The sequence below is a fragment of the Ziziphus jujuba genome, chromosome 9 (assembly GCF_031755915.1).
Source record: "Ziziphus jujuba cultivar Dongzao chromosome 9, ASM3175591v1".
In the NCBI taxonomy this organism is placed as follows: domain Eukaryota; kingdom Viridiplantae; phylum Streptophyta; class Magnoliopsida; order Rosales; family Rhamnaceae; genus Ziziphus; species Ziziphus jujuba.
This window is the reverse complement of record NC_083387.1, coordinates 28,290,632-28,314,920: the sequence shown is the minus strand read 5'-3', so window position 1 is coordinate 28,314,920 and position 24,289 is coordinate 28,290,632. Positions and strand designations below refer to the sequence as shown.

At 34.2% G+C, this 24,289-nt stretch overlaps 4 protein-coding genes across 8 annotated transcripts; 1 reads left to right on the top strand and 3 right to left on the bottom strand.

Annotated features, from left to right (window-relative positions):
- Positions 1-1,593: 1,593 nt before the first annotated feature.
- Positions 1,594-5,996, bottom strand: LOC107427849 (UPF0481 protein At3g47200-like). Of its 2 annotated transcripts, XR_007237338.2 has the most exons (3): positions 4,525-5,996; positions 1,914-3,580; positions 1,594-1,798 (listed from the first exon to the last, which is right to left on the bottom strand). XR_007237338.2 is itself a non-coding variant. In XM_025077173.3 (2 exons), the coding sequence occupies exon 2, from the start codon at positions 3,517-3,519 to the stop codon at positions 2,200-2,202; it is 1,320 nt and encodes a 439-aa protein (XP_024932941.3). In that variant the 5' UTR covers positions 3,520-3,580; positions 4,525-5,996; the 3' UTR covers positions 1,594-2,199. The 2 variants fall into 2 exon arrangements, 1 of the variants encoding a protein (XP_024932941.3); XM_025077173.3 differs by having other exon boundaries at positions 1,594-3,580.
- Positions 5,997-10,372: 4,376 nt separating this feature from the next.
- On the bottom strand, positions 10,373-12,260 carry LOC107427846 (UPF0481 protein At3g47200-like). The gene is made up of 2 exons (XM_016038244.4): positions 12,036-12,260; positions 10,373-11,924 (listed from the first exon to the last, which is right to left on the bottom strand). The coding sequence occupies exon 2, from the start codon at positions 11,891-11,893 to the stop codon at positions 10,580-10,582; it is 1,314 nt and encodes a 437-aa protein (XP_015893730.1). The 5' UTR covers positions 11,894-11,924; positions 12,036-12,260; the 3' UTR covers positions 10,373-10,579.
- Positions 12,261-13,777: 1,517 nt separating this feature from the next.
- On the top strand, positions 13,778-15,668 carry LOC107427854 (probable adenylate kinase 7, mitochondrial). Its single transcript, XM_016038251.4, has 4 exons — positions 13,778-14,248; positions 14,436-14,576; positions 14,811-14,972; positions 15,182-15,668. Exons 1-4 carry the CDS (start codon positions 13,898-13,900, stop codon positions 15,332-15,334), a joined length of 807 nt encoding a protein of 268 aa, XP_015893737.3. The 5' UTR covers positions 13,778-13,897; the 3' UTR covers positions 15,335-15,668.
- Positions 15,669-16,222: 554 nt separating this feature from the next.
- Positions 16,223-22,128, bottom strand: LOC107427853 (uncharacterized). 4 transcript variants are annotated; one of them, XM_048461841.2, is made up of 10 exons: positions 21,936-22,128; positions 21,662-21,753; positions 20,542-21,333; positions 19,315-20,402; positions 18,639-18,936; positions 18,264-18,488; positions 17,735-17,908; positions 17,244-17,441; positions 17,041-17,154; positions 16,223-16,805 (listed from the first exon to the last, which is right to left on the bottom strand). In XM_048461841.2, exons 3-10 carry the CDS (start codon positions 21,247-21,249, stop codon positions 16,470-16,472), a joined length of 3,141 nt encoding a protein of 1,046 aa, XP_048317798.2. In that variant the 5' UTR covers positions 21,250-21,333; positions 21,662-21,753; positions 21,936-22,128; the 3' UTR covers positions 16,223-16,469. The 4 variants fall into 4 exon arrangements, with proteins under 4 accessions (XP_048317798.2, XP_015893735.3, XP_015893736.3 ...); XM_016038249.4 differs by lacking the exon at positions 21,662-21,753 and having other exon boundaries at positions 20,542-21,338; XM_016038250.4 differs by lacking the exon at positions 21,662-21,753.
- Between the last annotated feature and the right edge of the window lie 2,161 nt (positions 22,129-24,289).

The window sequence follows — 24,289 nt, the reverse complement described above, 5'->3', positions numbered from 1 at the left end:
CATATTTCATTCTATACACATTCACATTTAATTTGTTTTTTACTTTACATCAACAGTTAATCTCAATAAAAATTTATATATAGCCTTAAGGAAACAATTTATACCAGCTTGGCCTCTTGCACCTTTAGCACTTTAATTTAATTCAATCTGGTTATGGTAAAGTACAGTTTTGTAAAGTATATGCTTATCTTGTCCCTTTAGCTTTCCAGATACAGCCAGTGTCTAATTACTTTTCTTTATGAAGTTTATTTTCTATCTGTTTCACGTGACCAATATATCATGGATCGAGCAATGATGAATAAATGTTTAGACGATCTGTAACTTAATCAGGAACATAAATCCAAGAAAACTAATCGAATTTGAGAGAATAATAAATGTACTCTCCTTAAGATACTCTCTTTTGATTGCTGAATGGTAGATTTTGGAAGCTTCAATGACAAAAAAATTATAATCATTAGTTGATTGCTAAAACCTTACCATTAATGTAATTTTTTAGTCGAAAGTCCATGACAAGGTCAGCAATCGCAGCAGGATGAGAGGCAGCAATAATAATGCATCAAATTTGCTTGACATTTGTGTCATTTTATCTGATATATATAATATTTCATTGACTCTCTTGCAGACTCTTTGTAGTAGAATCTGATCACAATAAGTGTCATTGTAGAGCCCGTTGAAGATCCCTTGTCCATAACAGCGATTATATCTAATTCCTTATCCCTTTCTATGTATTTCTAGATTCTGTATGATATAACATGCAAAATCATTTTGTATGATTCTTTCATATATTTTTTTAATTGCGATATGTATTATGCTTTTACGCTTTGTGTTAATATTTGCAGCCATCATTTTGTTTAGTGCTCAGCAGGATAGTTCTGCATTGTTTTGAAAATGTCAAGTGACAAAGATATGTAAGAACGAAACTATATATATATATATATATACACACACATACACACTAAAGGGTATCTAATTTATGCCATTTCAGTGTTGAAAGACTGTTTGGTACATTCCCCATTAGAAATGAATCAAGGTGGTTAAACTTTCTTTCAAAAGAACTAGCCATCAGAAGAATAAGATTGCTTAATTGAATGGAAAGCCTGCAAGAAGGTAGGAATGGGAAAGATGAAGGCAGCAACTATAGAAATGATTGTCCATGGGGTCGTAAAATAACCGCGCATCAAAATTGCTCTCTACCTGTGCCATTTTGTTAGATAAGCAAAGTTCATCTTAGCGAGATTTGTGCATCTTTCTTTCTCTCTAAGCAAAGTTCAATGAAAATAAGATATCAATAATCTGAACGCAGCCTCATGTAAAACCTCAAGAAAAAGAATTTAGTACCACGTTGGAATCTTGCACTTTTAGCACTTGTTTAATTCAATCTGGTTATGGTAAAGCATTTTCTAATACGGTTTGGAAAGTGTGTACTTATCTTGTCCCTTTAGCTCTCCATATGCAGCCAGTGGCTAATTACTTTTCTTTATGAAGGTTAGCTACTTTCCATTAATAATTCTTCGGATAACTTGTAACTTAATCTTAAACATAAAGTTATAGAAAACTAACAATTTGAGATAATTACCATAAAAGTACTTGCTTTAACAAAGAAAAAAAAATAATACTTGGACAAAAAAAAAAAAAAAAAAAATACGAATACATTTACCCTCTTGCGGAGATTTCTGTAGTGGTCACCAAACTGTGTCATGGTAAAGCCTACTGGAAATCCTCTGTTTATAAAAAGGTCCTCTGTTTTACCCTCTATATATACTCTTATTATTACAGCATCTTCAGCACAACATTGGTACTGCATGATAAATATAAAGTGATAGCAGAACATTATTTCTACATTGAGATGAGCTTTCAAATTGATCTCAATGACAATAAACAGGAAATTGTGGAATTAAAGAAATCAAACTTACACTGAAATTATCCAAAGTCTGTCATCATAGAATTCCAACATAATGTTGGAATTAGTTATGTATGAACTCTTTTGCCCAAAGTTGCTGACAAAATCAGATCCCAAAATCACAAAACACCTTGTATATCTTGCTGCAAGTTTGCAACATACTATATGGAAAAGAAAAACCAGATAGTTTCATTTCTTCCCTCTCTGAGGTACCTAATATATGTCATTTCATGGTGTTGAAAGACTACTTAGTACATTCCACAATAGAATGAAGGCGGTTTAAATTTCTTGCCAAATTTTTAGTCACCAGAAGAGTAAGATTGCTTAATCGAGTAGAAAGTCTGCAAAAAGGAAAGAACAAGAAGGATGAAGGCAGCAACAACAGAAATGATAGTCCAGGGGGTTGTAAAATAATCACGCATCAAAACTGCTCTCCATCTGTGGGATTTTGTCCGATAATATTTGTTCACTCCTTTGCAGAGATCGCTGTAGTAGAAATTGGTCACAAAGGTGTCATTGTAGAGTCTGTCGAAGTACTGAGAAACATCTTCAGCGCTCAACCAATTATCAATAATTCCTTTGTCACAAAGAATTTCCACGTCTTTGCTGGTGCTGATGAGGTTATCCATCAGAATTGCATAAGAAGTGATCTTATCTTCACAACCGTGATAGCATTGCTCAAAAGCAATCAGGTTTCTGAAGATAGGCTCTGTGGTCTCTTGGATCGAAAGCGGTGGAATTTCAAAAGTCCCGTTACTGAAAACTATATCCAGCAGGTTATCTGAGGATCTCTTGGTGAATTTGACTCCTGCCTCCATAAGTTCAGTTATACAAGGAATAAGTTGTGGCTTCTCTGGCATTTCATCACTTTCAACACCTGGAAATGATAAAATCAGAACATTTCTTATCAGATCCACAATGTGCAAGTTTTCTTCGTCCAATCGGGGAGTGGATTTGGTATGGTTAATGAGTGAGAAATAGGTTTGGTAGAATTTGAGGACAAGCTCAGTAAGGGACAAGGTTTTTCGGTCATTTTCCATGGTCATGTTGAACAAGTATTGAAGAACAAACCAAGGAAGCTGATTTTCAAGCAGCAACAAATCATGGTATAAAAATTGATGCATGCAAGCCATATTGAATATAGGATCATCCATGCTTCTTAATTCAGAAATCGTCTCTTTACGAAAAAGTTCGACCAAGAAACAACCATCAATGATTAGCATTTCTATGAATTCATTCTGATCAAGATCAATCGGTTCTTGATAACAGTCACGTGCACGTTTCTCAAATTCTTTAATGCCTTTAACCAAGCCAAGCATGCTTATATTCAAACGTGAGAGAAGGGTTCGTAAATACCATTTTTTCACAATTTCCATCGGCTGCAAGCTTGGTTTTCTGTGGTGGAAGGGTCCGATGGCAATCACATCTGGTTCGTATACTTTCTCGTTGTGTCTGCGAAATACGTCAGGAATTCTGAAGATGCAACACTTTGCAGACAAGGGTGAGTCATCGTAAAGCCTTGCTTCCATGGAATTAGCCAATGCTTCATCATCGTCATTATCTTCTAGAGAAACTGAAGTATAATCTCCATTGTTATTGGTATGTTCTTGAGTTGCCATGGTAGTTAAATCCTCCAATTAGCCTCAAGAACCCTCTTCAATTCCCTAAAACTTGTATATCCTTAAACAACAAGGGCTTAATTGGATTAGCAAATTCCATTGAAATTAACTAAAAAACCCATTCAAAAAATCATAAAAACAGAGGATCTACTAAGCTGGATTAATGCTGAAAACTGATAAAAGGAGTTGTGAATATGATCCGCAACCTTCTTAGGAAACTTTGGAAGGTTTCCATTGGCAGTTCTTAAGTATTATCTACTATGTACATGCAACTCTTTTCTTGAAACAACAGATTGCTTGGAATATCAAAAACTTCATTATTAAATTAATTTAAAAGTCTACTAAGAAACTTTAAAAAAGAAAGAATCAAATGATAAGGCAGTAAACCAACAATCAAAGAAAGGAACCATTAACCTATGAGAATCAATAATTTATAAAAACCATCATTGTTGATATGATTGGAACCGAAATTGCATTAATATGAAAAATGCAGTAATTCTTTTTATATGATGTGTAAACAGAATAAACAGTTCTTATTCATTGAATACTCCAGTTATAAATTATTAAATGGCAAAAGAAATTGTAAAATTTGATAAAAATTGTTTCAACCCTAATAATATGATTTTCTGCTTTGTAAATGTAATAAAGGTATATTCTAGTGCCTATAGGGCTATTGCATTTTTAGGACCAAATTAATTTAATTTATTTTGGTTATGGTATAAGGCATTTCCTAATTAATTAATTAATGCATTTTGTTAAAAAATATGCCTATCAGTACTTTCTCCCTTGTGCTCTCCACCCTCTTTTGCGACCCCATATTAGAGGAGAATTTAATAAGAACTAAATGATGACCAAATTAGTGGAACTATTTCAATTTGAAATTTTTTAACCTCCGAAAATAAAAACTCTTAAAATCACAGGATAGGTTACATATATGAAAGTGCAAACTTAGAAATGTAAAGGAGTACTAATTCGTCACTATGATATATAGCAAATTAATATTACCTTTGCCTTAACTTCAGAACACCGGGTATACATACGCCCTCCCTTTTCATTCCCATCAATCTCTAGTAGTAGTCCTTATGAAGAAGGCACGTTGGTGCAGTGCCCGTCGCAAGGTGTTCAAGATAGGCTTCGTCCTTCACTGCTTCGAGTGCGATCTCTTCAACCTGGATGTCGGATGAAGCTTTCCCGAAAGCCCACTTTGAAACACGATCTTCATGAGCATCCTCTTGCGCATTCCAATGAGATAGGTCTCCCCGACCATAGTACTACTCTATGTGCTGCTTGTAATAACCCCTGCAACAAGGATTTATTCCGCTGTTTTCCTTGCAATTTCAATATTCATTCCCCGTTGTGTCCCTGTGAGGACGATGGTTTATCATGAGGAATTGCATGTGCAACCTCTCTCACTTTTACCCTTTCCTTCAAAGGAGATCATGAAGATGATCCATATTACTGCGAAGAAATTAGAGACCCTGATCAGGGTGTTTATTACTGTGTGAGAATGAGGATTGCCACTTTTCCACTCATACTCATTGCGCTCTCAGCATGCTACCCAGGTAATTTTATCACCTCAGTGTCTCGTATCCATTACTTTTGAGAGGTAAATGTGAGTGGTTTAACAACTAAGCCCACCTCACTTGACGGTTAATTACTTTAGATATGATAATTAATTAATTTCCATCTCAGAGATTAATGATTAATTGTTTAGACAATTTGTAACTTAATCTGAAATATTAGAAATCCAAGAAAACAAATCAAACTTAAGATAATGCCAGTACATGTACTTGCTTTAGCAAAGAAAACATAAAACACAAAAATTACAGCTTCAAAAAAAAAAAAAAAAAAATCAAAACTTTCGACCAATCTTAAGGACCAAGAAAGTAAATTATGATGAAAATTAAAATATTGTAAAGAAAATCCTAGTTATGTATTGTCGTGCATGCATCAATAAGATTGCTTAATTAAGTCTGCAAGATGGTAAGAACCAGAAGAATGATGGTGGCAACTAAAGAAATGATGGTCCAAGGGGTTTTAAAATAATCGCGCATCAGAATTGCTCTCCATTTGTGCCTCCATAAGATTAGTTACACATGGAGTGAGTTGTGGCCTCTCCGGCATTCGATGATCACTTTGAACATCTTGGAACGATGAAATCAGAAAATTTCTCATCAGATCCACAATGTTCAATTTTTCTACATCCGATCGGGATATGGATTTGGAATGGCTAATTAATGAGAAATTGGCTTAGAAGAAATAGACGACAAGTTCAGCGAGGGACCTGCTGCTTTAGTCATTTTCCATGGTCAAGTCGTACAAGTATTGAAGAGCACACCAAGGAAGGTTTCCATGGCAGTTCCTCCTTTGAGGCTTTTTGATGAAACAACAGATTTCTTGGAATACAAAATTCATAATGAAATAAAATTAAAAGTCTACGGAAAAGACTTAAAAGACAAAAATAAATAAAAAATAAAAAAAATTCAAAAGAAGGCAGTGAACCACCAATAAAAAAAAAAGGAACTATTAACACAAATAACACAAAAGAAGTAATAATTAAATATATGTTGATCTGCATTGCACCCGGATTGAACCAATTTTGTTCTGTTAATATGATGCTTAAGCAGTTCTCATATGGTGCAAATTTCAATTATAAATTTTTATTAAATTGAAAAAAAAATTAAAAGGGGTATTGGTAAAATCATTGATAATATGTCTCCAGATCCAACATTCAAATTAACCTCAATGTAGGTGAAAGCCCCCTCCATTTGTAATATAAAAAAATAAAAAGGATTATCTTTATCGTTTTGGTAGTGAAAAAATTGTTGCAAACCTATATCTGACTTTAGCTTTTTGCGTATAATAAAGCCATGTTCTAGTTCCAGCTGGCCTCTTCACTTTTAGGACTAAATACATAAATACGTACATTTATATATATATATATATATATATCTTTTTTTTTTTTTTTGAAACAAAAAACTAATTAACCAATATAGTTCTTGGTTGTGGTTAGACATTTTCAAATTAATTAACCAAAATAGTTCTTCTCCCTTAAGCTCTCTAGTTGTTTTATCACTGGTTAAGCCTATGAATACAAAAACTTTGCATATCTGCCTTGTTCTTATTGCTGTGAAGACTTTATATTCTGCACATATAAATATGTCCTCATTATTCCACAAGACTTTATGTTTTCTTAGATATATCTAGATAGAAGAAATGAATTCAACAAAGTTGCATGATTGGTTCCACTTGTTTCCTTTCTTCCATGACCAGTTCACATTTTTCTTTTTCACCTTTTCCTTTTTGAACCTTTGTTTGGCCATAATAATAATAATGACAATAATAATATACTTCAAATTACAATGTCAAAATAATAATAATAATAATAGTAATAATAATAATAATAATAAAACTAAATATTACACTAACAAATTACTTTTTTGTCATTATTTAATTATTATTATTTTTTAATTGGGATAGAGATTTCAATTCTGAGTCTATCAGAATATTCTCAAGGAGACAATACTAAATACATATAATTTTTTAATCAATTGAAGAGGAAATTTTAGCAACATATCTAATTGGATCCAAAATTTTAAGGTTATTATTATCAACTCAACTATCCCAAGTAACCATAATGCTATATTTTAGGCAAAAAATTAAAACTAAAAAATAAAAAAATAAAAAAAAAAACAAAAGAAACACCAAGGTTGATCCTATTCATAGGATTCCGTAGAAATTCCCATCTCAAAAAGAGAAAGTTGGAAACAATTGGGATTTTTAGAATTCTCTAGATTTGTATGAATTGATTTCAAATGCAACTTTTTCAGTCAACATAGTTTCTTTTGGAATTCTTATAGTGTCTTCTTTATATAAGCCGGTTAGTTTTACCAACATAATTTTTCTAATTTCTAAACATTGTTAGAAAACCTCGATTTTGCAAGTACCCTTTGTATTCAATTGAATGGAACTTTAATTCCTCTTGCTTGTAAATTTACATGAAATTCCAACCCCTTTTATGCTCAAATGATGTCCAACCGGGCAGAAGTTGTGGTTTCAAAAACAAAATAGAAAATGAAAATTGAAAATTCAGAAATTTTTAAAAAATAAATATGATAAAGAGGAAAAGTGAACCACTTAGCATTTTCGAATAAAGGATTGGGAACAACCATAGAAACTATGCTATAAATCTCACGGCATATTGTCAATTGAAGAGACAAGTTTAAAAGAAAAAAAAAAAAGCAAAAACTTCTCCAAATAAAGAAGTAAAGGAAAGAGTTTTTAAAATTTTTTTTTAAATTTCTTTTAGAAAAAATAAAGAAAGAGAAAGAATATAGATGGGCCATGTGGCAGAGTAATATTAGTGGTAAAGAAAAGAAACCGGTTAACATATTTAGAGCATCTCCAATGAAAATATAGATAGTAAAAATAAAAAATTTTATTAAAGATAATTTTTAATTTCGCTGTCTAATTGTGTATGTGTGAATAAACTTTAAAAATGTTTATCAAACATATATACAGATATATACATATATATATATATATATATATTTGAATATGTCGGTTGAAGGTCTTACCCCTAAACTAACCTCATTTGTTGCCTTATACGTTAATTAGTGTGATTAATAAATGTTGAGGTAAAGTCAGTTTGGACATGGTCTATGTTCGTCACTAAAAAGAATAAAACTCTGTCTTTGTATAGCTTCTAAAAATTGTTATTAACTTTTAAAATTCAAAAGCAGTTTCATGAAATATTTGGCGCTACTCTCTCTCTCTCTCTCTCTCTCTCTCATTGCTTTTTCCTTTTTTTTTTTTTTGTTTTTTTTTGTTTTTTCTAATCTTTAATGAAACTAATACTTCCTATTTTTTTCTACCAATAAACATATAATTCTTATTCTACCTTTCATATCTTTCAAAATAAAAATTATAACTCTTTTTGTATAGAATTGTCAAACACTAGCACAAAAATTCTGGCAGGTTTAAGCAAAATCTATTCCATTGTTACAACAAATCATGACAACAACTACTGCAAGTTCTGGTACTATACATTAGGTTTCTGTCACAAAAGTCATCAGAACAACCACTACCGATTTTGTTACAGATGTTGTTACTATATATTGGGTTTTCTACGCAGTTTCAAACGTGCCAGTTGAATGACCAAGAATAATCTGATCCCACAAACCTGTAGCAAATTGTATTGTTGCTAAAATTTCGAGGCTAAAAACGAACTTTTTTAGGTAGTGCTCATTAATTAGACTACTTGGCTACGGAGTTTCCATTTCCAGAAGAAGAAGATTACTTCATGGTGTAGAAAGTCTACAAGATAGTGAGAACCAATAGAATGAAAGTATAAATTACAGAAATGGTAATCCAAAGTCTTTTAAAATAATCACGCAGCAAACTCGCTCGCCATTTATGCCATTTGCCCCGATAACATTCGTTCACTCGGTAGTGAAGGTTGCTGAAGTAGAAAGTACGTACCAACAAAAGTGTCATTATAAAGCCTGCAGCATCTTGAGCACTCAAACCAGTTATCAATAATCCTTTCCGGACCCTACTGGTGTTGATCAAATTATCCATTGATATTGCATAAGTGTGATCTTATGATCTTGACAACCATGGTAGCATTGTTCGAATCCGTTGAGGTTTCAAAACATTGGCTCAGTGGTTTCTTGGATCATAATTGGTGGAATTATGAAAACCCCATGTCTAAACTATATATATACGTCCACTTTTTCCTGAGGATCTTGTTACTGTTTCAAAATATTTTTTTACTTACAATAAACTTAGTCAACAAAAGTTGCACGTATTCAACGAAGGATAAAAAATTTAAAAAAAAAAATCATTACTTTGCCCGATATAATTAAAAATTATATTAAAAAACGATATTTTCGATATTGCTGGACCACGTATGCTAATATAACATTTTAATTTGTTGGATGTTCAGTTTTATTTTTTATTTTGAAAAGAAATTTATGCATTTTTCTCTCTCTTTAAGCAAAGTTCTCTTTTTTTCTTTTTTTGACTTCCTCTTTAAGCAAAGTTCAATTAAAATATGAATATCTATGATCTAACTTGCAGCTTCGTAGAAAAGCCTCAAGAGAACAATTTAATGCCAGTTTGGAATCTTGCACATACTTCACCTCTTAAATAAATTCGAACTGGTTATGGTAAAGCATAACCTAATACAGTTTGGTATATGCTTACCTTGTTCCTTTGAGCTCTCCACGTACATGCTGCCAGTGGTTAGAATTTGTAACTTAATTTGAACTATTAAAATCCAAGAAAACCGATTTTTTAAGATAATGACAATAAATGTACTTGTTTAACAAAGAAAACATAAGAGACAAAGATAATGATTTAAAAGAAAAAGCAAAAAAAAAAAAAAAAAAAAAAATTTGACCAATCTTTTGGTAGCTTTGGTGACAAATTGAAATACAGCCATAAGTTGACCACTAAAACCCCATCAGTAATTTAAGCAAGCAAAATACATTGGTCCTTGTTTAGACTCCAAGTGAATTTTACGGACGTAATTTGAGAAAAAAGTCCATAACAAGGATCTGTGTCCATGAAAAGATCGATCTTCCTGTTAGATCACTCTGTCTATAATTAGAACCCCTATTAGATCAGTCTGTATTTATGCTTACTATGTTTTGAATTAAATATCTAGTTGTTATCTCTTTCTATGTATTCTAAGGTTCTGTATGCTTATGCTTGTACATGCAAAATTCTTTCATATGTTGTGTAATGTGTTAATTCTCTTATGGACTACTTTAATATATTGTTTAGTGTTTAGCAGAACTTGTTCTGCATTGTTTTGAAAATGTCAAGTGACAAAGAGATGAAGGAGAAAACTGCTTATTAATATATTAATGCAACATACAATTTGGCAAACCAGTTTATTTCTCTAACATGTCTCTCTAACAAAGGGTATCTAACGCATGCCATTTGAAGGTATTGAAAGATTATTTAATACACGATACATTAAAATCAATATTGAAAGATTATTTAATACACGATACATTAAAATCAAGGTGGTCTGAATTTCTTGCCAAAAATTTCAGTCACCAGAAGAGTAAAATTGCTTAATTGAGTAGAAAGTCTGCAAGAAGGTAAGAACCAGAAGGACGAAGGCAGCAACAAGAGAAATGATAGTCCATGGGTTTGTCAAATAATCTCGAAATAAAATTGCTCTCCACTTGGGCCATTTCGCCCGATAATATTCATTCACGTCCTTGCAGAGTTCGCTGTAGAAGAAAGTGGTCACAAAAGTGTCATTGTAGAGCCTGTTGAAGTACTGAGAAGCATCTTCAGCGCTCAACCAGTTATCAATAATCCCTTTATCACTAAGAATTTCCACATCTTTGCTGGTGTTGATTAGGTTATCCATCAGAATTGCATAAGATGTGATCTTATCTTCACAACTGTGATAGCATTGCTCGAAAGCAATCAGGTTTCTGAAGATAGGTTCTGTGGTCTCTTCGATCGAAAACGGTGGAATTTCAAAAGTTCCGTTTGTAAACACTATATCCATCATGTTATCTGAGGAACTCTTGGTGAATTTCACTCCTGCCTTTATAAGTTCAGTCACACAAGGAATAAGTTTTGGCTTCTCTGGCTTTGGACCACTTTGAACACCTGGAAATGATGAAATCAGAACATTTCTTATCAGATCCACAATGTGCAAGTTCTCTAAGTCTAATCGGGGACTTGATTTGGAATGGTTGGTTAGTGGGAAACAGGCTTGGAAGAATTTGAGGACAAGCTCAGTTAGGGACAAGGTTCTTTGGTCATTTTCCATGGTCAAGTTGAACAAGTATTGAAGAACAAACCAAGGGAGCTGATTCTCAAGCAACAACAAGTCATGGTATAAAAATTGATGCATGCAAGCCATGTTGAATATAGGATCATCCATGCTTCTTAATTCAGAAATCGTCTCTTTACGAAAAAGTTCGACCAAGAAACAACCATCAATGATTAGCATTTCTATGAATTCATTCTGATCAAGATCAATCGGTTCTTGATAACAGTCACGTGCACGTTTCTCAAATTCTTTAATGCCTTTAACCAAGCCAAGCATGCTTATATTCAAACGTGAGAGAAGGGTTCGTAAATACCATTTTTTCACAATTTCCATCGGCTGCAAGCTTGGTTTTCTGTGGTGGAAGGGTCCGATGGCAATCACATCTGGTTCGTATACTTTCTCGTTGTGTCTGCGAAATACGTCAGGAATTCTGAAGATGCAACACTTTGAAGACAAGGGTGAGTCATTGTAAAGCGTTGCTTGCATGTAATTAGCCAATGCTTCATCGTGATCTTCGGGAGAAACTGAAGTATAAGCTCCATTGTTATCGGTAGGTTCTTGAGTATTCATAGTAGAATCCTCTTCAATGCCCTTGTATATCCTGAAACAACAAAGCTTAATTGGATTAGCAAATTTCAATGAAATTAACTCAAAAGCTCATTTTCAAAAAATTATTAAAAAAAAATCCATAAAAAACAGAGGATGTACTAACCTGGATTAATGCGGAAAACTGATACAGGACTTATGAATACTTAGGAAACTTTGGAAGGTTTCCATGGCCGTTCTTAAATATCATCTCTTATATCTGTATATGTAACTCTGTTCTTGGAGCAAAAGATTGCTTGGAATATGAAAAACTTCACTATTAAATAAACTTAAAAGTTAAAAAGTCTACAGACAAACTTCAAATAAAAAAAAGAATCGAAAGGACCAGGCAATGAACCAGCAATCAAAGAAAGGAACCATTTAAAACATGAGAATCAATAATTAAGAGCTATCGATGGTGATATGATTGGAGCTGAAATTGTATTAAGCTGGTTGTTTATATTACGTATAAACAGTTCTTATCCATTGAATACTACAATGGCAAAAAATTGTGAAAGATAAATTTTTTTAAAGATTGTTGCAACCCTAATAATCTGACTTGCAGCTTTACGCATGTAATAAAGCCATATTCTAGTACCAAGTGGCCTATTGCACTTTAGGATTTAATTTATTTTGGTCATGGTAAGTATTTCCTAATTAATCAATTAATGCAGTTTTTTTTTTTTTTTTTTTTTTAAATTATGCCTATCTTGTCCCTTGAGCTTTCCACCCCTTGGTTCCTTTTCTTTAAGGTTGAGATTCATCTTTTTGGTCCCCATACTAGAGGAGTAATGAATAAGAACTTGTTGATGACCAAATGAAATGGATCTAATTTCAACCCACCAAAAAAAAAAAAAAAAAAAAAATTCTTAAAATCAAAATATAGGTTATATGAAAGCGAGAACATAATATTACAGAGTATTAATTGATATTATCTAACTGTACCATCACTAGATTACCAGCCTCAATCCCTGAGAGGTTCCAGAACAAGAACCTGAGTTTCTCTTGTTCATAATGACAAGTAGATTGTTATTTTTCCTGTTATTTTATTTCATTTATTATTATAATTATTATTTTCCTTAATGTTTTTAAACAGGTGTCATCATATCAACAATAAACAGGAATGGGGAAGAAAAAAAGGGCTAAAAGAGAAAATCTAAATCTGTAAATAATAAATGTTATACATGTCATTTGATTAAAAATTAAATTGATATGAATTAAGAATGCTTTTTTTCTGAGTTTTAATATTGTGTTGACCAGCTGTACACTGATTTGGCAACCCTTCCTAGATTTCATTTCATGAGAGCCTTAAATGCTTGCACGTACAAAAATACATAATTAGGATACAAAAGTTTTTGTTGGTAAAAGATAAAAAACAATATCTCATTACGTGAATTAAAATTGGAAACAAACATGGCAAAAGCCAAAAACGCATTTGTCAACTCTAAGTTATACCATAAGGCGTTGACAGAAAATGCACACGTGCCGTGTATCCGTTTGGTGCCACGCACATCTCGGTCGGCAGAAGCATTTATATCCATTTCTATCCATGTGGATTCATCCCAGCCGTCAAACGTCCAAACGATGTGGATTTCCCCCACGTGACTTTTTCCACTCTTTGATTCATCTTAATAGCTCGTAGCCGTTGATCATGTAGACCAGAAAAACAGCGAAAGAAATCCCCATCAAAAAGGTATGGCTCATAAGCATTTGAATTGAAACGTCGCGATCCTCAGAGGATTCCCGTGATCTCGGACGCTCCCGATACCAACCACTCAGCTTCAGACACCTGGAACTCCACACGACGAGTTCGCTCCCACCACGAACCGTAATTAATCTGCCACACAAGGGCATTTGCATTTGCATTTCCATTTCAGTTCTCTCTCTTGCTCTCTCTAAAACCTTTCTTTTTTGTCTCTGAAAAACCCCTCTTTGGCTTTTTCCTCTCTCTCCATTACTTGCTTTCTAAAACCCTTCTCTGCCGCCGCCATGGCTGGACTCAGCCGACTCGGTGTGCTTGCTCAGCCTCTCACTCGCCGGCTTCTGGGGCTCGTCTCTAGCCGAGCCTACGGATCGTCGGCTGCGGCTCAGCTCCAGTACGACTACGATGATTATTACGAAGAAGAAGACCACCAGCTACTACGCCACGAGCCGAAGCCGATGGTGGGCACGGATGGTTGGGTTCCAGAAAGAGGAGTTCAATGGGTTTTGATGGGAGATCGTGGCGTGAAGAAACATGTTTACGCGGAGAGGCTCTCGAAGCTTCTAGAAGTTCCGCACATTTCTATGGGGTCCCTAGTTCGCCAGGAGCTCAACCCTCGCTCTTCTCTCTACAAGCAGGTTGATTTTTCAATTTTCTTGTTTCTTTTGGTTTCTGGATTTTTGCTCTTTCTTGGTATTTCTTTCGGAACCCAATTTTGTTGAAAAGATTGGAAAGAAAGTAATGATCTTGCTAGTGGTTTTGATGAGAATGAGATATTGGGTTTTAATTTTCCTTTATTAATATATATATATTTGGGAAATTTAGATTGCAAATGCGGTGAATGAAGGAAAGCTTGTACCGGAGGAGATAATATTTGGGCTTTTGACTAAGAGGCTGGAAGAAGGTTACTGCAGAGGTGAAACTGGGTTCATACTTGAGGGAATCCCAAGAACCAGAATCCAAGCTGTAAGTTACAAGAAAATTGGATTTCTGTTACATCTCTAAATTCTTAAGCATTTGAAATTGTTGTTTCTTGTTATATAACACTGTTTCAGTAGCTAAATTTCGAACTTTTGATCGAAATTTTTTTCTTTTTTCCTTTTGTGAATTTCAACTGTTGGATTACTTTTCTTGCTGTTAAAAGGCTTTACCGTTTCTATATTTTAATTATTGTTTTCCTTTCTATTATTCTTTGTGCAGGAGATTCTTGACCAAATTGTAGATATTGATTTAGTTGTAAATTTCAAAAGCACAGAAACACAGATAGTCTCTCCTCAACGAGAATTTCTTAGCGTGGCCAAATCCTCTGCCACTGAAGGTGGTGGTCCCTGGAAAGAAAATTTCCATTTCTATGCAGAGCAGGTATTAACTTTCAGTTTAAATTTCCATTCACTATGATTAGCAGTTTGCATCATCAAGGTGCTAGTTTGAAGATTGTGGTTCAATGATTTTTGCTTTCCAAGTTGCTTAGTAGTACATATTTTATATTTTATACCCATTAGAGAAAAATGGAATGGCTAATTGTTTCTTTCTCTTTAATAATTTTTTTTTTTTTTTTTTTTTAAATTCAGAGAAAGCAATTAGAAGATTACTATAAGAAACAGAAGAAACTTCTTGATTTTGAAGTAGGAGGTGCACCTGGAGAAACATGGCAGGGTCTGTTGGCTGCATTGCATCTGCAGCATATAAATGCTGTTTCTTCTTCACAGAAGCTGACTGCATGATTTGATTCATCTGGGGGCCTCTCGACTTTCTTAAATTTTGCATTTCCGGCATTACAGTAAATATGTATGATGTGAGAAATGAGAGACAACTGCTGGTTGGAGTTTTCTATATAAAAGATTCCAACTTAGTTTTAAAAATTTTGGTCTTTTTATTTTTGAGATATTTTATGCAATGCAACATGAAGTGTGCGAGTTTGTAATGTAGCGACGAGAGTGAAAAATAGAGAAGGAATTAGCCTTTGTTGGACCCTTTTGTCATGTGGAGTAACCATTTCTTTTATCACTTCTATAATACTATATTGCCTCAATAAAAGCTGTGTATATTATTCTCTCTCTTCCTTTGTATTAGTTCGAACTGTCATGTTTGTGTGATTATGTGTTGTCAACTTTATGAGTTGCCTGCTTGAAAGGTTTTGAACTCTGGCATGTAAATGATGCTAAAATGGGGCACAACGCACCAGGTGAATTTATCGTCAATGTAAGAAAAGAGGGGGAAAAAATGTTCTACTGTGAAACTTTTGTGTTGCATGAAAATGAGGATGTGATATGAATTATGAATCCTTTTTTTCTTTTTCATTTTTGATTTGTTTTGTAGGATTTAAGCTTTAAATATAGATAGCAATATTTTAGATAAATAAAATAAAAACAATAAAGAGCTTCAGAATCCTAACTAAGATTTTGGATTTTTTTTTTTTTCTTTTCCCTCCTTTTTCTGGATAGGTACCAATAACTCAGCTAAATAAAAGAAAAATAACAAAGATTGTCAGAATCTTAATTAAGATTTTAGCTGGTTATTTAACTCACTATCTGAAATTTTAATGATTGAAATTGTATAAAAAGGTTCGAAAAAATACTATACTAATAACAATACTACTAATAATAAGACAATGCACATGTAACACAAGATCAATTATTTTTGAATTCTGTGTAACTGACATCCATGGGCTTCAGAATTTTATTACCTCAAACACACTCCATTACAAAAAGGTCTGAGTTGCCCTCCTATGTTGCCATATATCCCTTCTCTTTTCTTTTCTGATCAATACTTGGTGAAACCTAAACTGGAGTACAGATTTACAATTTCATAAAGAACAAAGAAATTATTCTTCTATATACTTATAATCATGTATATTAGCTACTCGCTATCCATCCATACTTCCCTAAGTAGTTCATATCTGAGAGCATTTCGGTTGCCATTATCCTTTGATATCCAGCTTGGTTTTGTTGGAACAGAAGATGCACGGGACCCATCAATGAGGATCAACGACAAGGGTGAATTCAATTCATCAAGCTCGTCATCACTGGTATATGATTTCCTGAGCACTGAGGACCCACTTCTTTTCAGATGTGCTTGGCCTCCAATCTCTCCGATAGTATTAGCAATGGAAGCTGTTGAAGGTGGCAAATAGGTAATCGCAGCTGCAGTGCATGGGAAATTTGTGATAGCCTCCTCCCCAGTCTCAGCAGAATCCTATATCAAAAGAAAATCAGAGTAGTTAATTTGCTTTTACAACAGGTTACTGCATTACCCGGAAGATGGCCATAATAATCCAGAATGGGGCAAAATACTATGCCAGATCCATTCAGTATTCTTCCAGAACTTCCTATTTAATAGGAACCTTCCAAGAACAATATCAGCTACTCAATCTGCACTTAGACCCATGTGTATTAAATGAAAAAAATTAGACTGAATAGGATTGACTAACCTCAGACTCAAGAGCTTCAAACACAATATTGGGAATTGGATCAGGGCAAAATTCATCCAGGACAAAAATGTCAAGAATCCTCCTGATCAATGGTGCACCAAATGTAGGACAAACCTTCAAAAACAAAAATTTACATCCATGAATGAGGCATAATACAAAGCAGGCATATAGAGATTATGGAAGGCATAAGTTCTATTGTGAACCTCTTTTCTAACAGATTTACTTAAGAGCAAGTCCTTCGGAAGCATCATGAGATCGCTCAACGCATTAAGGAGATGGAAAGACTTGAAGGATGTATCTTGTCTGTCATCATCATCATCATCATGCTCATTCACGTCTTCCATTGATTCTTCATCATCAATGCCAAATATGTCGGTCAACCATCTAGACCAGTTCCCAATCTGATTGCGGCAAAACACACATTGAACTTAACATTTAAACCAACTGAAGTTCCATGCAAACTCCACATTGTGGTCATCATTCCATAATTTTAAACTATATATGCATTAGAAAAATCAGGATCTATATTTTAGACAACAAACTTAGCAGAAGTAAATTTGATGCAAAAATGACAGGTGAGTGTATGAAACACATAATTTATAGAACTCATGCAAAATTTTAATCTATCATGTTGTATACCAGCCAGATCTTGAAATTTAACTTGGCTTGAGAAAATAGATGTTGCATAGCTTACAGCATTTTTCAGCTGGGCACCAGCTCCAAAGCTTGATTTCCCCGCTGGAATTGGAAGAACCTTGGAATCGCTGATTGGATCAGATACAGGATCAGTTGGGATCTCATCAGCAGATTCACGAAGAATGGCATTGAACATTGCCACATCTAATCTAGCCACACATTGCTCCATCACCTAGACAAGGAAAAAGAATATATTATACTGTAATATACAAAACGAAAACGAGATTCCATCAGTCAACAAGAATGTAACAATATCTGCAACAATATATGAATATAGTTAACAGGTGAGATATATAAAATAGAAGTACAAAATATAGGAAATGCAGTCAACAGTAGATACAAGTTACTTTCCAAAGTAAAAGGTGAGATATAATCCACAAGAATATATACAACTAAACATTTGATCTTGTAACTTAATTAATGAATTATGTCCACCAGAAGAAATAATTCAATCAATCCTCACTTCAGAAGAAACAAGATGGAAATATTAGAGCAAATAAATTTACCAATCTAGCAAATAAATTTACCAATCTAGCCAGCTCAGGCAAGCAGCCACAGTCATGCCCCCCAGCACGTACTGGACAAAGTCTTTCATACGCATCTTTGAAAGCCTTCTTCCAAAGGTCTAAAGACATGCTGCCTTGCTCTTGATCACATGAACTAGATGACCTTGAGTAGCTTTTCACTGATCCAGAATCAATATCTTTGTCAATGACCTTTGCAGGAACAGACTGCATATGTGGAGTCAAAGTCTGGAAGTAATGAAGGGTATCAGATGACAAATTTTTAAAGTTTGATGACATTAGTCTGTAAATAACAATTTTCTACACACTTCATTGCATGTAAAAAACCCTTCCATTATCGAAAATTAAGCAACAAAAGAAACATAATTAATTTACTACCTGCCACCAGATAGACTCAACAATGCGGGAAAATATCCAAGCTTCAATCTTCTCTAATGCACGAGTAAATGTAGACGGCTCCTCCCAGTCACCAAAACTCCTGTACAAAAATTCTGTGCCTTCCCTTTTCCCAGGAGCTGACAGCTTCCATGTTAGTGTTGGTGATGCCTTGCTTTTCTCCTTTTCAGCCTTATTCCTCTTGATAAAGGGTCCAGCAGAAATTGGTAGCTCTGAGTCCCCAGTGGCTTCGCTTATAATTGTTCTCAGCACAACAGAATTGGACAACCAAAATGTTAATCTGTAATAGAACATCAGGAAAAGTGAATGAAACCATAGTGAAATTGCAACAACAACAATAAAAGATAAATTTACTTAGAAAATGATGTGATTCCGCATGAGATCAATAACATGAAAAGACCATCTTCAACTGAAAAATATCGATTGTGTTTGTTATGAGGATGATCATTTATTATATAATATAGCTCAACCCAATTTCAACTTTAGGTGGCATTGAAAATAAATAATTAACATTACACTTCATTTTGAGTAGGACCCATAAATAGTAAGGAAAATCATAACCTTAAGGAACTTCACTACAAGACATAGATATGGATTATGGCAGGATGGAAGACTACGTAATTAAGAAAATTCTATAAAAGATGACATCTATATGTACCTCGGGACATCATTTCCACATGCTTTTGCAACCAAAACCAGTCCTGAAATGGCACTTCTAGCAGCAGTGGCCCTTCTACATTGGGAACTTTCTCTGTAAGCATGAAGATAGAGCCTAGAAAGTCGCCGAGCTGGAGCATGAACCTTACTCATGGAACTTCCATGATCAGCGACTACTGAATAAAGAGCTGCCTCAATGGCAGCAGCTTCTCTCAACTCTCCCTCAAGCATCTTTATTCGATGTTCCAATTGCTGGATCTTGCTATCTAAGATGGAAGTCCTTGCATCTCTAGGATGCACCTTAGCTTCTTTTCTTTCCTTATTTTTGGCGTTACTAGCTCTGTTTTGTGCATCAACCTGACCAATTTCTTTCACTTCTGTACGCTCATTGCTACCAATCAACCCATTTTTAGCTGGGTCAACTCTAACCGACTTCACATGCTTTAGTTTATCACTTTTCAGTATATTTTCCTGCATTGCAATACGTTCCTTGGTTAGGGATAAGTTATCATCTGCCATTGGAACTTGCTCTCGCACAACATCTTGCACAATGGATGATTCATCTTCCCCAGAATACCTGTTCCCGTTTAATTTTTGTTTTTCACCTCTATTTTCTTCCTGGGTTTCTTCATCTTTGTCCTCTTTAGAACTATCATAGCTATCATGACTTCTTTGGTCATTTTTACCATTCTGTTGAACATTAGATGTATTACTTCTGCCATTAGCAATGTTCCTGTGAAAATCAGATGAATATTCATCATCATTGCTTCTCACTCTGTTGTTGGATAACTCTTCTGCATTTTCATTTACTAAGGAATGGGAAGAAGAATGAACACCCAGGGATTCAACATCTTTCAGAATTTTAGTCGAACTAGAGTTGGGAGACAGGGACGCTGAAGCATAATTACTTACTGGGCTCCCCAAATCAGATGATAAGTCTACTGATGACGAGCATGAAGAACTTCCCTTCACATTTTGCTGAAGTGCATTCTGAGCTATCAGATTTGATTTTTCAACCTGTGGTTTTGAGGCGACAATGTGTTTCGTTTTACCCCCTCCAACGCTGTTAGTGACTCTCTCTATTCCATTCTGCAAGAGTGCAGAGATGCATTAGCAATGTTTAAAGAATTTTTATTAACAAATAATAAAGAATAAAATGTCTAGGTTATTATTCATATTAACTTTGATATCAGTCCTTCAACCAGCATTCTAGGAAGAAATATGGTACCTCTGCATTTTGAGGAGCTGATCCCCCATTAGACTTAAATGCAGAATGTGTCACAGATGAGTGGGAGGAGACATCATCGTCTGTGAAAGATGCAACTTCAGCTTCCTCAGCATATTCTTCATTCATTAAGGGTGAAATAGATTCACCAGCAGCATGATCCATTGCAGCACCCCTTGACAGGCTTTCTTTAGACGAGGAGCTGCGCCGCTTCTCAACAGGCTGAAGTTTAACATACAAAACAGGCTGATCTGTTTTCTTAAAGCTTCTTTTACAATTCATTGGAGCACTAATGCGTAAGGTTTCTTTGGCTACACCATAATCAGCGAAGTCTATTATTGCAGTAGCCAAGGACTGACCTTTTACAGCCTTATCCCTACGATGCTCATACAAGTTAAGCTCCAAGCAATTCTTTTGGAATGTATCACCTTCCCCACCTTTGACAGACAGATCCCTCTGCAGAGTCACACGTAGCTTAAAAGATTCATTGAATTCAATTCTTCCCTCACCAACAATGGAACCAATAGAAGGAATAACAGGGTTGGTAGACCCAGAAGAACGATCACCATTTTCCCACTGAATTAACACAGACCTAAGCGATCTAAGCGACTGCGATGGAGGCCAAGGCTTAACCTCTTGAATATGGACTATGTAATCGACTTGAACAGTGGGGCTCCCCCCCCTGTTCTTTGGCTTCAAGCCTATAACCATGGTTGCAGATATAGCAGACCTCCTCTTAACCACCTACGCTTCTCCAATGTGCTTAGATAGCTCCAAATTCAAATCACAATGCCCCTAAACTTCAATAAATTCATAAACAAAACCCACAAGCATGTTACATAGGAAAAAGAAAAAAAAATGAGAACTAATAGAATTGCCTAACTCTACTTAAATAGGAAAATTTTCATTTAAAGACTCCTGATTGCAAACTTATTGAGAACTCAAGCACTCATAGAATAAAAAAATTAAAACAAAAAGGGAAATAAAGAAAATAACACAGTAGCTACTACTTTTTTTTAGTTTCAGCTCACAAAGTGAAGCTCAAGCAAGCTGACAATCCATATCAAAAACTCAAAAACCACAAACTGAGCTCATTACAACAGCATAAACATGCAAAAATTACATTTATATACGAATAAACTTGAAATGCGGTACTAATCAGCTACTGAATAATCCTCAAATTTTTGCTCCACCGGCACTCAGATCCACATAATACTGAACAAAAATAATCAACTTCAAACTCAAAGAAGCTCAGAGAAAAGCGATTTACCACAATGCAAGCTACAAAATCAAACTAAAACCGAAAAAAGAAAAAGCTAAAAAGTAGAAATCAAAATTCTGCTAAAAATAATGCTTGAAACAGCGAAAAAGAATAACCAGAAATGGAATATCTTCACCTGGAAAGAAAGAAAAAATTTAACGTCGGTAAAATCGGATAAATGCGAGAGAGAAAATCAAAGAATCGAGGCTTATCAAGTGGCTTTCCATCTTCTCGAAGCCTGAATATCTGGGAAAGAGAGTGGAAGGCTCAGAGAGAGAGAGAGAGAGAGAGAGAGAGAGTGAAAGAGAACGCAGAATGTCTGATTTTTATTACATAAAATAAATAAAAAAATCAATTCACAGAAAAAATAAATAAATAAAAGTGAACCTGACAAGAAAGAATTTCCCACAAATCTAATCTAATTATTAAAAAATATGTTAAAAAAAAAAAATGTGAGCCTATTTTTTAACCACACGCCAATTATTTGTTTCGGACAAATAGGAGACGGTGTCGTTTCAATGGGGTCTTTACTTTAGCTTGGTTTTCTCAATTTGACGTTGGCTTGGACAACGACTCCTTGGCGGAAATAAAGCGGAGTTGAAATTCACCACGCGACAAAAGAGGACATTGTTTAGGACGCTCTGAGCGGGTAACGAGTCCACTCGGTCGTTGATCGGTTGGACTCGGGACAAAGTTTGCTGAACTCGGTTAAGTAGTGTACCGAACTCGAATAGGCTGGGGCCAGATAATGATGACTCGGTTGATAGTGAATTTCACGCAAGGGAGGTGGGAGTGGTAATGAAAGTTTTCGTGTGCTCGCTCGGTTGGCAGCACTCGCCGACACGATGCTGTTATTTTCAGTCAACACACAGCAACCGAGGATAGTGGAGCCCAATTTTTCTAACATTTTACATAGCCGTTCAAAAATTTAATAAAAATATAAATTCCAGAAATTGGTATCCTCAAAATTATATTTCTTTATTTTCTTTTCTGTGCCCCAAAATTTAGAAATTGGGCCCTTCGAATAAATTATTTGCATAAATATTTATTAAAATATAGAACCAATCTTACCAACCAGACTGATATATATATATATATATATATATTCATTAACATGGAATATTCAAGTAATAAAAGCAAAAGCTTCGGAGGTTCAAAGTTAAAGAATAAATGGAATTAATTGATTAATTAATTACTTATGATGCAGCTCATTTAATAATTTTAATAAATGAATCAATATATGCTCGTGAATGCCAGCCTATACCAATACCCAATTCAATTGGGCAATTGAAATATTCAATTAGATTATTAGATAATTAAGTATAGATGAGGTATTAGGAAGACAAAAGAGTATATATTAGGTAAGAAAAATAATTCATTTAAAATGGATGAGGTATTGGGAAGAAAAAAAGAGTATATATATGGTAAGAAAAATTGGGAAGAAAAAAAGAGAATATATGTGGTAAGAAAAATAATTCATTTAAAATGGATGAGGTATTGGGAGGAAAAACAGAGTATATATGTGGTAAGAAAAATAATTCATTTAAAATGGTTTCAACAAAGTAGAAAGAGACAATTTAAACAGTGATTTTTATTATTTTTTATTTTGGGTTTTCTAGAAAACTTCCTAGGAAAATTTAAAGCAAAACAGAGTTTATCATATTTTTCTATTATTATTTATTATTTTTTTCTTTTGGGTTGGGTAAGAGGTTATCATGCATTGGGTAACAAAGCATCAGAACGAAGAGACTGAAGCTATATAGAAAGAGACAATTGCTAACTCAATTTTGGGTCCCTAAAAGCAGAGCATTTACTTGCTACTCTTTCCCATATCCCACTAATGTAAAAATGGACATATACTAAAATTAATGAGATATGATACAACAATAGGAAATTACACAATTACCACCACTTTATTATCTATTTCAACAACAAAATAAATAAATAAATAGCACCTCTTTATTATCTGATACTCAACCGCACATCCCATTCCACCCCTCCACACCAACTCTTTCAAAAAATATATTTTGCATTTGCATAGCTATCCTCAAGGATTGTGAAATTCGAATCATTAACATTCTTTTGGTAAGTAAGAAGTTAGGCAGGCCTAATCAGTATAAGAAAATTACAATCCTATCCAAAAAAATAATAAGAAAACAAGAGTGAACATTACAATGTTTTAGATGAATTTTTTAACATGCCATGGCTTATATTAGTGAGGTTCAATACTGACACTTAAAACCCAACTCAAATTGTTACATTAGCTGAGGCTTGACTAAATATATATTTATAATACCAGTAAGTACCAATTGCTGCTAAGTGTTGGTAGCGTCCAACTAACAAAATTTACAAAAGACATCAACTTGAACTCTAAGCAAGTAGCCTGTAGCTTCTTCCTTCAAGAGATGGGAAGGATTGGTTTTTTTTTTTTTTTTTTTTTTTTGGGTTAATTTCTATGATTAATCTTTTTAACTATAAAAATAAGGTAAA